The 15,904-nt window shown below is 42.2% G+C and overlaps 1 protein-coding gene across 1 annotated transcript in view; it reads left to right on the top strand.

Moving 5' to 3' along the window:
- The window catches only part of glcci1a (glucocorticoid induced 1a), a 28,161-nt gene extending 13,071 nt beyond the window's left edge, over positions 1–15,090 (top strand). Inside the window, 10 exon segments of the mRNA XM_071500535.1 lie at positions 381–511; positions 514–531; positions 6,732–6,818; positions 10,701–10,843; positions 10,960–10,978; positions 11,115–11,162; positions 11,381–11,533; positions 11,679–11,889; positions 13,553–13,673; positions 13,765–15,090. Coding sequence (XP_071356636.1) covers positions 381–511; positions 514–531; positions 6,732–6,818; positions 10,701–10,843; positions 10,960–10,978; positions 11,115–11,162; positions 11,381–11,533; positions 11,679–11,889; positions 13,553–13,673; positions 13,765–14,080 — 1,247 coding nt within the window. The 3' untranslated portion in view covers positions 14,081–15,090.
- Positions 15,091–15,904: the final 814 nt, after the last annotated feature.

Here is a 15,904-nt window from a genome sequence, read left to right as displayed (position 1 = left end):
AAAGTAATTCAGAGACTATTAAGGTACTGCAGTAATGAGGACACATAAGGAAATACTATTCCCTGCACTGTTTAACACTAACACTGATCTGTATTCCTGATGTGCTCATTGGTGTTGACACAGATATGGGTCCATAAAGATGGACACACTGTCAGGGAGTACACAAGCCCTGCTGCAGCTCCTCAGGTCTCAGGGGATGGTATGTTAGTGAGACATTTTCAACAGGTTCAGGGCAAACAACAGAAGATATTCAACTGTATTCACCAGCGAGATGGTTCATCAGAGCTTTTATTCTGAAAATAATGTTGGCTGCAGATTCAGCTGATAGCTCTGACACTACAGGTGTTTGAACTGATATTATTCTGTCTCTCTCTTGAAAGGACAAAGTCACAGGAAGTACACTGTTTGGGGGCCACTGAGCAGACTTCCTCCTTGGGCACTACCACTTGGTCCTACCTCGCTGGACACTGGCCTCGTGCCCCCCCCCCCCATGTGCTCTACCCATCTTGTATGAAAGATAAATCCACACAGGTAAGCACATCCCACACACTGCCTATTCCCGCCATGACAGGCTGTGTCTGTTCCCCTATAGAGATGAAGTCATGTGACATTGTGCTGGCAGAGAAAAGTGAAGCAGGTGAACCCATTTATTGCAGGTCTGAACAGGAATGTTGATCCAATATGTGGCCTTTTATTTAAGGATCATAGTGAAATATTGGTTTGGTTTGTTGTATGTGAGCATTAAACATGATGTGATGTGGATGATATGGGTTTGTCTTGATTGTTATCAAGCATCAACCTCCAGGCTGAAACATGAAGCATCAATAGTGAGGAGCTAAAAGCTGCAGTTCCTCTAATGACCACTAGAGTCTGGCTCCAACATTGAGTCAGTCCCCATAGACTCCCATGTTCAAATGTCCAACTTTACAGCAGAAAGAAACATGTTTACAGCCTGGTACAAAAACTGTTCTGGTCTTTAGAGCTAATTTCCTCCTTCATGACAACTGTACGGGCTGAATTTGATATAACTCACCTGTTTACATTTTCATTAAAGTTTAAAGTTATGTATAACTGAAGGTATGGCGTTTTTGAATGACAGGTGGGTGAGTGTATGCTTACTACAAACCATCATCCACAGAAGTCTCAGCTCCACACACACCCCATCTCCTATTTTTTAAATTAGCTGAGAGTTAGGGGTGGCTGGCTAATCATTGGCGATAGGGTTGTTCCGATGGACGATGATCTCGGTGATAGACGAGCATCAGAGCGATCACCGATTGCGTCTGCCTTTGCTAGTGTTAAGATGATACTTGGCTTGTTTTCCCATTGATGTATTAACTTATTGTTATCATGATTTGTAGTATCAAATTAATATTAAGTTTAATTTGCCCTGCCACAGTTTAATGTGTGTGTGTGTGTGTGTGTGTGTGTGTGTGTGTGTGTGTGTATGTATATATATATATATATATATATATATACATACAAATAACTGATGCTCGCACACACACACTCCGACCAGCTTGCTGCTTGACGTGTTTTGGGGGCGACTCCACTGGTTGTAAACAGAAGTCTGATAGTATTGAAGTCTATGTGAAAACGTCTCTACTTCTCACCTGATTTATTACCTCAGTAAACGTTTTCCTGATGAGTTTATGTCTCAGTCTCTAGTTTCAAGTCTTCTTCAATACAACATGATGTTCAGTTTTTACATTATGGTCCATTTAGAGGAATAGACCATAAAGCAGGGGATGCATTAGGGCGGGGCTACTGTGTGATTGACAGACTGTATACACAATCAGGATAGAGTACAGAGCAGGTCAGCTCCACCCCTCACTCCTCCTCAGCTCTACCTTCTCCTCCAAATATGGTTTCTTCTGGTTTCAAAAAACCAAGATGGTGACGGCCAAACTGCAAACTGAGGCTTCAAAACAGCAGCTCACAAAGCAGTGGGTGACGTCACAGTGGGTTGCCACTTGGGTTAAACAGAGTGGACGATCTGTAAACAGACAGAACATGTCACGTAGTTCAGTTTCTGAGCCTGCTGCTTTTTAAGGCTGCTGGCAGTTCAACAGGGTGACGAATGGACGATCTGACTGTGGATCTTATTGTGAAAGCCTTGTGGGTTGTCAACTTAGGCCTGGGGAACCTGATGATGGCACTAGATGAAAAGTCAGGACATCTTTTACACAATATTAGCAGTAGGTTTTCTTTTTGTGTTAAATTTGGCAGTTGATTTATTGGTCTAATAAAATGAAAAAACATTTATAAAATAGTTACATAAATGTACATGCTCAAATTCTGCCAGAACCCTCCCCTCCACCTTGTTTGGAGCTCTGCTGTTAAGAGAGGTGAAGATGAAGGAGAACTGCAGACATTTTACACATCAAAGTCTGTTTACATATGTTAGTGAGTACAACTGCATATGATCCAGAGGGAGCCGTATGAAGTCGGACAAACGTCCTCAAGTGATGTCATGTGAGTCGGCTTCAGTTGGGGTTGAAGACAACAAGTTTAAAAATGAATTAAATCTGGGGGGGTTTAGAAAAGTGGAGAGAAAGGAGCTCACCTCTGTAAACCACTCCTCAGCTGTGCTTATAGACGCTTGAGGGCACATTAGCTGCTACTAGCATGACACACCCCAGTCTGTGACCCAACTGTTGGTAAAATGTGGGAATTAATAGTAATTAATAGAAGTGTATGACTCATAGAAACATTTTTTTAGGTGTAGTTATTTCTAAAGTTTCCAGTAGTGTTCATTGTTTCACTTACATTAGACTGGAGATCTGTACTCCTGGGGGGTGCCACTAGCGGAGGATCTTCAGTTTCACCATCTGCAACCTGAGTGAGGACTCTGAGTCTCAGTCTCTATAGGTCACACCGGTGCTGGACTTGTGGAGGATTAAGAACGTTTGCAGAGGATAAAGTAAAGTCCACTTCACGTTGGTGGCTTTGGTTCAGTGGGAGCTCGGATTGTGAAATATTGGTATCATTTTACTTCTCTGACCATGTGTAATGTTCTGTGTCATTCTGGATGTTAATTCATGCCCACACCTCTCTGCTCTGTGATCCTCTCAAGACACAAGACAGATCAGTTTCACATGCACTTATTCCAGTACCAGTTCACAAAAACAGCTACGGCCAGAGATCATTTTTTAAAAAACATACTAAAATCTGGAACAGGGGTCACGCTGATCAAATATTTTCCATCATTGACTGAATTTCTTTTAAGATTGACAGAAAATTCTGAACTTCAAAACTCTGTGTGAAGTGGTGCTGGTAATTGTAATCTCCACTGTGGCAGTGTGAGCTCAGCCTTCAGAACAAAATTACAGCCATGAGAAGTGTCTGTCCGAGGCAAAGACGCAAAACCTGATGACAGTCACCTCTGCAGCAAGCAAGCACCCAGTTTAAATCCATGGAGGAAGGTCTGAGTTCAGGTCACTTGAGTTTGATTTACTGTCAGTGGTTTGTTCATGTTTTAATTGTACTTCTGTAAATGTTGTCCTTCATATTTACTGTGTTTTAGTGCCCTCTGCTGTCGCTGCAGAAAGAAAACCATTCATCTGCTTCGAGTGGTGTTGACATGGAAAGTGACACACAATCTTTTCTCTCTTAGCCTTCATACAGGCATAGTCTGAGTTGTTTTTTAAAATTAAATGCTATTCAATAGGATATGTATCTTTATCATTAAAAATGAAAATTAAATGAAGGGTAGTAATAGATTATAACAGAACCTCAGATGCCCCCCAACCCCCGCCCCCAAACCACACACATTCCACTCTATACATCCTGTTTCTCCCAGGGTGTGTGACATTTACCACCTACGCATCTCTGGAACTTCAAAAGCCAGATGACCTCTTTGCTCTTAGTCTCCAGTTTATTATTAACTCAAAGGCATCATTGTGAGACTTTTATAGTTGGTCAGTCATCAACCTGCCTGTAGTGCCATCTCTAAACCCGCCCCCTAACCTAACAAATTACCACATTACTGTGTTTTCATGTGTCATCTCAGACTACTGTGATTAATGTCAGTGTCCAAAAAAATGTTTCATGACTTAGTCATTTTACACCCAAATGACCGAAGCAGTAAAGTTATCAAAGCTCAAATATTGTATGTACAGTCTCATAGTCATTTTTGTGGGCGTGACCGTGTCCCATTGAAGTGGACTGGGCTTTGTCAAGCTGTCCTTGATTCAGCTTCTGCCGTTTTGAGATGTTCCAGCATCCTGCGCAAGCGCAGACATGTGTGGAAACTAGACTTGTGCATTATGCGTTGAGAGAGAGAGACAGAGAGAGAGAGAAAGAAAGAAAGAAAGAGAGAGCTGCTGCAGTGATGCTTTTAAAGGCAGCACAAAGACAACGGTGGTCATAGGGTGTACAGTTTTTCTTCAGGGCATCACGGCCTGTGAAATTCCCACCTTGCTTGCAGATTAAGTCCACACACCTGTGCTTCAGTCGAGTGGCCAGTTTCTGACACAGCACTTCTACTACATGTCTTCTGTCCCACCTCTTTTCACTTAACTTATTTACAGCATCTGGGTACTAGTGTGGGTGAACAGTTTCTGTGCACAGACTCTTGTCTACTGACCTTCATCTTCAACATCTCTTTGAAAGTTTTCTGGGATCCTGCCACATCTTCTACTCATTATATCACAACACTGCAGTTGCTGAGCCCTGTGTAAAACAAACAACAATACCACAATGTGATCATGATTCCACTCAGAGATGACAATGGTAATTTTATATTATTATACATTAATAATTTACAATAATTACAAAATCTTAAAGAATATTGGCCAAGAACTGAAATAAAGGTTCAGCATTCAAAACACTTTATAAGCTGTGTCTTTGGGTCAGGGATTATCAGAATTAAGTGACGTGTGAACACACAGACGTCATTCACACACTCGTGTCAGTGCAAATGATCCAGTGATCGTGGAGATAAATCCACACAGAAATTGTACATAAAGATATTCATCGTGATTTAACAGTCCTGCTGTTGAAAAGTTAGTGATGGCCTTTCAGAATCCAGATCTCAGCTCAGTCAGTGACTGTGTGGAGAGTGTCTCTCAACATCTGTGCTGTCAGCTCCGGATGCCTTCGTCATCCTCATCCTCACCAAGACGGAGTGACAGAGTAAGAGAGGAGGCTCCAGTATCTGACTTGCTGCTGAAAATAAACAAGTGGCCCTTTGAGTTGGACCAATTAACATGAGCAAGATGGCAGCTGAGTTTCCTCTGTGTGTGAGAGAGGATGAGGAGGCTGAATACATGTGTGTTTGCTTGGATAAGTTCACAGTAGTGCTCTCTGTGTCATAGAGCTCAGCTCCACTTTCACTGAGGGATGGGTCCGTGTGTGTGTGCATGAGTCTCTCCACACTGCTTCTCGATGACAATCCATTACTGAAAAACACGACAGACTTTAGTGAGAGCAGTGTAATCATGAAGAATGTAGAAATGGCCAAATGACAGACATAAATCAGAATGATCCTTTAAGGGTTGTGCTTGTACATTGTTAAATGTCCCATATAGTATGAAGGTAGGTCCATGTGTTTTTTGATTATAAATCAGGTCTAGGTTCCAGGCATGGGGTGATATGAAAATATCATGTCAGGATTATCCTGGCCAAAATAATTGTGAATCACAATATTATGATAATCATGAAATGTGCTTCAAACTCTTAAAATGCTCTAAAAAATACGGTACTGATGCTGTGTATTGTTGATTGTAAGTTTTTCTTTCACTGAGCCCATTCTAACAAATTGTGGCAATTCAAAATAAAAAAACATTAGCCTGTGCGTTGGCGAGCTAGGCAGCATTTTCAAGTCACTCGTGTGAGGATATTAACAATTATCCCCAATCACCATTATCCTGATGGTGGAAATTCATCACGATTCACTTATTTTAAGTGTTTTTTATCGTGATGTACGATAAAATTGGATATTGTCCCATCCCTACTAGGTTCTATATTCATACTGTGAAAGTATCAAAGCCTCAGTCCACAGAGAAATGCACACAGCCTGTATTCAGACACTGAGCCTTAAAACCAGCCATCAGGACTTCTGGAACTTTGTGATGTCACAACAAAGCAGTCACCGCTCTCAGCTCTGAGCCTCTCTTCTGATTTGTTGGCTCTCGTGTCCAGACAGGATTCAGTAAAACGTATTCATGCCTTCATCTCCAGCAGGGTGGACTGTTGTAACAGTCCCTTGTCTGGTCTTCTATTAGACAACATCAGCTCAGACTGCTGCAGAACCAGGAGAATGGAGTACATCACTCCCATTCTTAAATTTTTAAAATGGGTATCAATTACCCACAGAATAGATCTGTGCTGCTGCAGGTTTATACCTATCACTAATAACATCGGCCCAAAATACATTTCTGATCTGTTTGAAGAATATAGGTCTTCAATCAGGCCTGGAGTCAGAGCAGAGCCAAACGAGTGAAGCTGCTTTTAGCTGCACACACATGATGATAAATGTGCTGTTCTCTTGTGCCTGCGAGTCACTGGGGTTTCTACTGCACTTTTACACCTTTGTTGTGTTTGGGGCAGCTTACAACTTGTAACTGAACTGAGACTGAGACTCTTTTTATTAGATTTTATTCTGTCTTAATTGATTTTATCCAGATTTTTATTCTTAAATTCTTTTTTTTTTGCCTTTATGAAGCTGCCTTGCCTCGTGTAGAGTAGCAGGTGCTGTCAGTAATGTGTAGCTGTGATCTTCTTTTCAGACTTGATGTCGGAGTGATAAAGCAGGAGGGAGGAGGAGCACCGAGCAGCGCTCTGCGTCCTGGGGCAGTGCCGACCGGCTCAAAGAGGCATGGCGCTAACATGAACACAAATACACACACATCCTGGCCAAACCTCTTGTTAGATACACAGGGCTGTAAAACTGCACATGGGGCTGTGTGCTCTGTGTAAATTACATGTTCAGGAGCTCAACTCAGACAATTTAAACTGGGACTTGGCAATATGGCCTGTAAACATTATGCCTTATTTTTAGGCTATATTATGATACACAGCATATATCTGGATGTTTTGAAATCTCTAAAGCACTTCATGAACACACAAAAAAATCATACCAGCATGATGATTCTAGTCCCTGCAGCATGTGTCTGCATTAATCAGTGGAGAACTCCTGTAGAAGTGATATTAATTACATGCATTACACACAATTACAATTACAATTCACATTCTTTCCAAAAAATTTTCAGTTACGCATTTGTAGCAGTACCCCAAAATGTTTGACTAGTTGAACTATAATGAAAGGTCCATGTTTTAATAATAATAATAATAATGATAATAATGATAAAGTTAAAACAGGGAAATCATTTTGACCTCATGAACACGATACCTCAGAAACACAAACCTCTTCAAATCTGGCACAAACAGTCACTTGGACTCAAGGATGAAGTGATTTAGTTTGGTGGTTTTACCTCCTAACTGCTGTGTGTGTCCACGGCATCTTTTATAACCTTGTTCATACAACTGACCTTAACTGGTTTTGTTGCAGTCATCACTGGTGTACTCGCTTTTATTGTGCTGAGGTTGGACCATATTTTCAATAAGGTCGTCTAATCTGTTTGTTTTTAAGTGTATATGACATCACACTTCAACCTAAAAATAATACATTTATTGTAAGATGGTGCAAATTTCAATCATTTAACTTTTAAGTGATGTTAAACCAAAAGAAATTCCTCATATGTGAAAACCTACTCTGCAACAAAACAGACTCAGACAGAGGTGTGCTACTTTTGTTGCATACTGTCTATTTACTTAAAGGTGCGCTAGGATTTGTCGGTTTGTAATCACACCATTTACAGTTGGCTCCTCCTCCCAGCTCAACCAATGAGAGAGACAGAGCAGCAGTGGTCGAGCGAGAGAGTGAATGAAGAGAGGGAGCAGTGTTAGCATCTATAAAGCAGTGAATCAGAAATAAAATGTTATTTTCTAATTGTTTCACCTCGATTATGCTGTAAAGCAAAAATAAACACACCCACACCTCGGCACAGCCGTGTGGGACGGTGCTACGTTGCCGGATTGTGTGTGAATGCAACTCAATCAAACAGACACACAGACCTGCAGCTCTTTATACATCCATGAAACGGACAGAGCAGAGGAGAGAGATGAAGACTGGGAGTCCCACCCTCACACCCTGTGTGCTGTGGTTGGCTGGGGGCTACACACCCACTGCCCACAGGTTGCAGCACAGAAACATCCCGAACACAGCAAAAATAAGAAGGCAGTAAGGACATGCAGGCAGAGGGCAGGTTCTCTGCAGATACACTGCCACACACTCCCATTGGGTCACCAGTGATGACTGAGAGGGATCAGAGTCTGTACATTGTTCTTAAGAATATCCTGCTGCCACAATCCAGTAGAGCACAATAAAGATTGGATACGATCCAGTTAAAGTCTTAGCGTACTGTTCTCATCTTTTAGTGGCGTCATTGATAATGACATGACAACTGTCTTGAGGAATCTTGGTGAATTTCTTTAAGAGGCGTCACACTGACAAGTTTTCCATGTAGTGATGGATCAGGCGCAGCTGCTGTTATTGACATGTTCTTCAGGCTGTGTGGCTTCCTGTGTGACATCACAGGTGTGGGATATGTGGCTTTAAGGTAGTGATGGTGTATGGCAGTGACACACTCACATCCTCTGACGCTGCACTCTACATGGCACTCTCAGCTCCACCCTCCGGATACACAGCAGCAGCAGGGAGGTGGCAGATAACGCTATCTCACTTTAAACTACCCACTTCCTTTCTTTGCAATGGCCATAACCCGCTGCAATTTATGGTCAGCAGAACCCCAGCTGGCTCGTCTCCGTCTCCTGCAGCAAAGAGGACTATCAGGGCTGGGTGGATGACAGCTCAGCCGTCATTAATGTGTGCACAGGCACCTTACTGAGTTACACGGCTGCAGGGGAGGAGCAGCACTGACACAGATTCCACAGATGTCAACACAAGGTGCAGGGAGGAAAAGGAGAGGGGACACACCTGAGCAGTGCAGCTGCTTCGAAAAGCCACACCAGAAGTCAGCTGGAACATTAGTCTGCATAATCATCTGTCTTATCCTGTCTGTATGTGACTGACAGTCGCTATGACAGAGATGTGTCGTTGAACTATGAAATAGGATGGGGTTACCATCCTACCTCTTCAGGCTTTTTCACCGTGCCAGTCATCTTTTTCATGTTCTTTTCAAACCCATTTGACCCACAGTCATCGAATAATGTGAAATAATAAATATCAATACTTAACTACAAATAACAATATATTTTATTGAGGACAACAGAAATCTCACCAAGCATCAACCTTCAGGTCTGAAACCTGAAGCTAGAAGCTGCAGTTCCTCTAACGACCACTAGAGTCTGGCTCCAGCAGTGAGTCAGTCCCCATAGACTCCCATGTTCAAATGTCCAACTTTACAGCAGAAATAAACGTGTTTACAGGCTGGTACAGAAACTGTTCTGGTCTCTAGAGCTAATTTCCTCCTTCATGACAACTGTATGGAGTAAATTTTATAGAACTCAGCTGTTTACATTTTATTGAGGGCTAAATGTATGGAGAATTGAGGGTGTGGCATAACGTGGGTTAACGTGTTTGCCACAAACCATCATTCACCGAAGTCTCAGTTCCACACATGCCCCACCTCTTTGCCCATTTTTGGATTAGCTGGGAGTTAGGGGGCGGAGTCAGGCACTGCCATGATGAAAAGATGCTCATTTTGAGCTTCAAAACCTGTGGGTGATGTCACAGAGGCTGCATCCATCTTTATTTACAGTCTATGAATCTAACTTACTATAAACAAAAAGGAAGCTGATCTACATTCAGATTGTAAACAACTGACACCAAACTAATCTGAAAACAAACACTATAATCACCCTCCATCCAAAGGTGGTCTGTGGACCGGTGGTGGTCTGTGGACCGGTGGTGGTTTGAGGACCAGCGGTGGTCTGAGGACCACTCTCGGTGGGGTAGACTGATGAGGGAAAACATGATTTTCAAAGCTTTTAGCATAAAACTGCAAAATAACACGATGTGAAAAAAGCGAAGCGGTCTGAAGACTTTCTGTGTAAAGTGTGTGTAGGTGTAAAGCTGCAGTTTTCATTCATCACTATCTTGTAACTGTGACTTTAAATTTACTGCCCCTGTCTGAACAGATGCAGTGAGTGCACAACATACTGTTGAATAAGTGAACTCTGTAACTTCAGAGAGTTGAGTCAGTTCCCACAGTCCAGCTGCCACGATCACAGTGTTCCTGGTTTTATTCTGATTGTGATTCAAACCGTTACTGTTATTAGTATTTTTTTAGAGTGTGAAGCAAAGTCTTACTCTAAGCTCAACTACCTTATAAAACTTCTCGTCAGATCCCATGGTCTTCAGCCGATGTATTGAACTGTCTCAAGAGTCATCACATGACCCATGTGGATCAGAGAAAAATCCTGAACATGAAATAACAAAGTAAATGACGATTTAAGCTAATGGTCATTTTTGTTATTTATCAATCTGTCAGTTAATTTTTAATTAATCCATTGATTGTTAAATGTCAAAGGGGGAAAATGTCCACTGAAACTTCTGTCAGGTCTGACAGGTACTCAACAGAATAGAATTACAGTAGAGTACTGACTGTAATAACTTAGTACTGAGTAATAACTTCCTGGCCCACTTACCTGCTTCATGTTTCCTGCTCCTCCAGCAGATTACACAGATCCAGTGCAGTGAACAAAGAAGACGCCACAGTGAAGACAAAGAGCGACTGTCCCCCCTCCAGTACAACACCATCACCCACACCACCCTCACCAGCACTACCAACACACCTCCACAGCCAGCCACGTTCAGGTAGCGTACTGCCTGAAGGTCTTTATCATTGTCACTGACCTGAAATCACCAGAGAGGAGACTGACTAGATAACATGCTATGAGTGAGCTGAGGGTATATTACTCTACGTCTGGTAGAATTCACCCTGTGGCCAGGGTTTGTAAAAGCACCATTCTTCTGTTCCAGTGGGCACAGCACTGTGGCTTCACCTTCTGGTTGGAATGGAGTCATCAGCTTGAGCACTAACACTAAGCTTGTGATCATCTTGTATTGTTACTGTATTGTTCTGTAGGGGGCCATGCACAGGGGCCCATCTCCTCAAGTGAAGTGTCTCAAGAGAGTTAGAAGAGCTGATGAGGCAGAGCATCCAAATATAGACTGAGACACAGACTGAACCACACTAAATGGAAGTCAATGTAAAGTAATAAGGATAGCTGCACAAACTGTGTGTGTGTGTGTGTGTGTGTGTGTGTGTGTGTGTGTGTGTGTGTGTGTGTGTGTGTGTGTGTGTGTGTGTGTGTGTGTGTGCGCGTGTATGCGCGTGCGCGTGCACTGCAGCACTTTTCCATGTCGAAGTCGGCCCAGATGCCGCTGTCCAACATCACAGTGCCAAAGCCCTCCATCTCGAGGGTGCCCAGCAGCATGGAGGGCATCAACCACGAGCTGGAGAAGGTCTTCATCAAGGACAATGGAGAGAAGGAAGAGCTCAAGGTGCGGCTGTTTGTTCCACGTTCATACTGAGACGGATTGTGATCAACAGTGAACCTGTTTCTCAGTCGTTCTCTTGCACTAACTTGCCTGTGATCAGTTTTCTGTGCTCACCCCCCTCCTGTTGGTCCCCTCTCGGACTCTGCAGTCCCTGGAGGTTCCTGACGGGAGACGAGCACCCTTCCCTCCCCAGCAGCGCAGCAGCAGCACCCGCAGCATGGACACCCAGACTCCCTCTGCCCCCGGCCGGTCCAGCAGCTGCTCCAGCCTGTCACCTTGCCCCTCACCAGCTTGCCCCCCAGGATCACATGACGGCAGCCCCTACTCTACAGAAGATCTACTGTACGACCGTGATAAAGGTAAAGAACATCAAGCTGTTATTAACTTTTATAATCTGCATTCTGTTCATAGGTTACACTTGAAAACATATATTTCAATCTTGAAGAAGAATTTGAGTTTCCCTTAAATCAAGCAAACTTGTACTAGCATGCTACTTTTGGCTGCAGAAGTTTCTACTAAAGGTTTTCTCCTAAATCCCCTTCACAAAGCTGCTGAGACCAACTTTTACTGAGGACTCACTCTAAGCTTAAGAGCTTAGAGTGAGTCCTCAGTAAAAGTTGTCATATTAGTCATAGACTGTGTTTCTATTATTTCCCATGGATGAGCTACAGTTCAATTTGTATTTGTATAGCACCAAATCATAATATACATTGTCAAGGCACTTAACAGGTTAACCTCTTGATGCATGCCTTGTATTAAAGCCCTCATGGCCAGAAGTTAGAAGCTACTTTTAGCCTGAAGATGCTTTGTGAATATGGGTTACACAAACAGCCTCACCTCCATGATCTTTGTCAATCCAAAGGGCTTCCTCACATTAATGCTTAGATTTTTTTTTTTTTTTTTTGGGTGGGGGGCATCATCATCATATGTTCATCACCATTTGCTACTTTCTTTCAGTTTGCATCAACAAACGAAACAGCGAAAGCCAGTTGACTGAGGATTGTTGGGCAGATTGTCACATTTTAAGAACGCACAAGGCACAGCATTTTGATCTTCTACAGATCAGATCATTCTGATTTTACCCATGTTGAGCGACTAAGAAGTGACATCATGTTTCACTGGGCTCTAAAAGTATAAACAACACTTCTTACACTCAACCCTAACCTCAGTTAGCAAATGATGATTTCAAGTTTTTTAATACATTTCTAAAATTCTGTTTTCATTTTGTCATTATGGGGCACGGAGTGTAGAGTGATGAGGGGAAAAATTAATTTGAAGACAACTCCCATGATCCCATGCTACTTCACAACGTCACCAAATACCATCTGTTGTTATTGTGTTGCATGAGAGACCTGTAGAGGCAGAAATGACACACTGTACATTTAGAGGTCCCATATTTTACACTTCTCCTGTGTTTTATCTGAAGTGTTGATCTCCATCAGAAGTTATGTTTGTGGTTCCGCTCTCAGGCTTCTCTCTGGAGCTCTAGTAACAACAGGTCAGTCAGCCAATCAGAAGAGAGGGTCTGAGTAGGGCTGAAACGATTCCTCAAGAACCTTTTCACGCAAAAGTTAGGGAGTCTGAAAGAGTTGTTTTTTTTAAGTGAGAAAACCCACTGAAAAAGGAGAATGTCTCCTTTTACACTGTCAGACGAGTTTGTCTTTCTGTGATTTCATGTGATGTCATCACATGCACACAGAACACACACAGATGCAGATGCGATAACATTGTAGCAATTTAAGCAATAAAAATGTGGGATTTCATTTTACTCTTTTTAAGAGACTTGTGTGCTTTTTTCTTTTTTCTATTTTCTATATTCTACATATTTTTATATGTTCTATTGTTTTCTTATATCTTAATCTTAAATATGACAAAAGTAGTTATTCTCGATTAATGGAATAATTGGTAAATACTCAATTACTAAAATAATCGATAGCTGCAGCCCCAGCTCTGAGCCTCTGATTGAGTAATCCAACACTGATGACTCTGAAGCCTGTGCCCCCCCCGTTCCTGTGTTCACAGACAGTGGAAGCAGCTCACCACTCCCCAAGTTCGCCTCCTCACCCAAACCCAACAACAGCTACATGTTCAAGCGAGAGCCACCGGAGGGCTGCGAGAAGATTAAAGCTTTTGAGGAGATGAGGTATAGACTGATACTTGTGTTGAATTTACACCCCTCCCTGCTGCCTCAGCAATGTGTGATCTTCACTGACACTACTTCTGTTTCTCTGCAGCTCCAGACAGTCAACATCGGCATCAGTCCCCCTCTTCTCCTGCCCCGACAAAAACAAGGTCAACTTCATCCCGACAGGTTCAGCTTTCTGCCCCGTCAAACTCCCCGGCTCCCTGCACCTCATTCCGGCCTCAGAGCCCGAAGAGGATGAGGACAACGCGGAGGCGGGCCCCGGCTCAGAGCCCCAGGGGGCTACGCTGCTCTATGGCGCCCCCTCTCAGGTCTCCACGAGCACCAGCACAGACGACCCTCCGGAGGAGCCCAACTCGCCCTCAGAGACTGCAGACGCCCAGACAGACAGCCCAGTCATCAGCTAGACCTGAGCAGAGCTGGCCTCTGGCTTCGGGATCCATGCTAGCGACTACCAACCATCACCACTAACTGTCCCACCAACACCTCCCTCTGCTCTGCCAGGGGGGGTCTCCAACTCTCTGTGCTGACCCCCTCATTCCCTTCTATCTCTGCATGACGTAACAACAATGTCCCAATGAACCACCACCATTAAGACTTGCCACCTTAATGTCCTGTCCTGCATCATGTCTGAGCTGTTGTTGGTAGAGAAGGATCTGATGGTTAAAGGTTTTCATATGCAGGCACCTGAGGGAGGAATGGAGCACTTTGGATGGTGGGTGGGGGGGTTTAAACCTGTAGTATATTTCTGATTAAATTATGTGTTGTTTTCTGTTTCAACAATCACAGTATGAATAAGCTCTCTCTCTCTGCGCCTCACTCTCCCTATATATATATTATATATATTATATATTAGGGCTGTAAAGTGATTAAGAAGATTAATCGAATTAATTCCGTGCTCTGTGATTAATTAATCTAAATTAATCGCGTCAATATTTGCCGTGAGAAGCAAGTAGAATAGTGCACCAAATAATAAATTGACAAATGTAAACAGAAGGTCTGTGGCGCTGTAGCTCCCTCAGTGCATCTGTGCCTGCACAGTTTCTGCTTCATGCTGTTGTCATCCTTTACCAGTGTAAAGGTTGTTCAACTTTTCAGTCAAGTCGACAAACGTAGTTTTGGGCCACAGCGGGAGCAGGCGTTCCTTTCTTTGCAGTATCTCAGCCACATGAGCTGCATGAGCCGTTCCTGCTGGAAACACGAGATCAGCTGCTTCAGTTGTTGTTGTGTTGTCACAAAAGGGCCGAGCGAGAGTGAGAGTATTAACCAAGACGACACGGACGACCCCACATCCCATACAAGGGGCAGAGTGTGATAATCTGTATACATTAGTTTTTTTGATGCATTATTTTAACATGTTAGTTAAACAACCCATATATATATATATATATATATATATATATATATATATATATATATATATATATATATATATATATATATATATATGTATATATATATATATATATATATATATATGTATATATATATATATATATATATATGTGTATATATATATATATATATATGTATATATGTATATATATATATGTATATATGTATATATATATGTATATATGTATATATGTATATATATATATATATATATATATATATGTATGTATATATATATATATATATATATATATATGTATGTATATATATATATGTATGTATATATGTATGTATGTATGTATGTATATATATATATATATATATGTATATGTGTATATATATATACACACACACAAAATATATATAAGACAGAAAAGTGCTTGTTTTCAAAGGAGTACAGAACTGTGTATTGCTGTGTTACGTTCGGATGAAGAAAAACAGGTGTACTATCCAGGATTATGTTTACACTATCCAGGTGACATTATCAAACCCTGTCAAAAAAAAGGCAAAGAGCAAATAATTTGGGCAAAGACTAAAAAATAGACAATGGCCACAAATTGGTTGCACAGTGTCTGCATCTGGCCTCGCTTCAGGTATTTCACAATCAGAGTCTATACTCAGGTAATTTGGAATGTATGTCCATTCAAATATCTGCAGCTTGACAAAGCAAAGCAGGTTCACTGTCACTTTTTCCTGGTTTTCCTCATTCCCAGACAAATCATTACTTTCTCCTCCAGAGTCCAGTCTGAGACTCGACCTGTAAAAGCAGCTGCAGAGGGTAGAGGGCTGTCTTGTCGACTGGTGGTGGGATACTGTCTGGACCACATACACTGTGA

The sequence above is a fragment of the Trachinotus anak genome, unplaced genomic scaffold (assembly GCF_046630095.1).
Source record: "Trachinotus anak isolate AG129_WGS33_773 ecotype Australia unplaced genomic scaffold, CSIRO_AGI_Tana_v1 ptg000016l, whole genome shotgun sequence".
In the NCBI taxonomy this organism is placed as follows: domain Eukaryota; kingdom Metazoa; phylum Chordata; class Actinopteri; order Carangiformes; family Carangidae; genus Trachinotus; species Trachinotus anak.
This window is presented reverse-complemented; position numbering and strand designations above follow the sequence as displayed.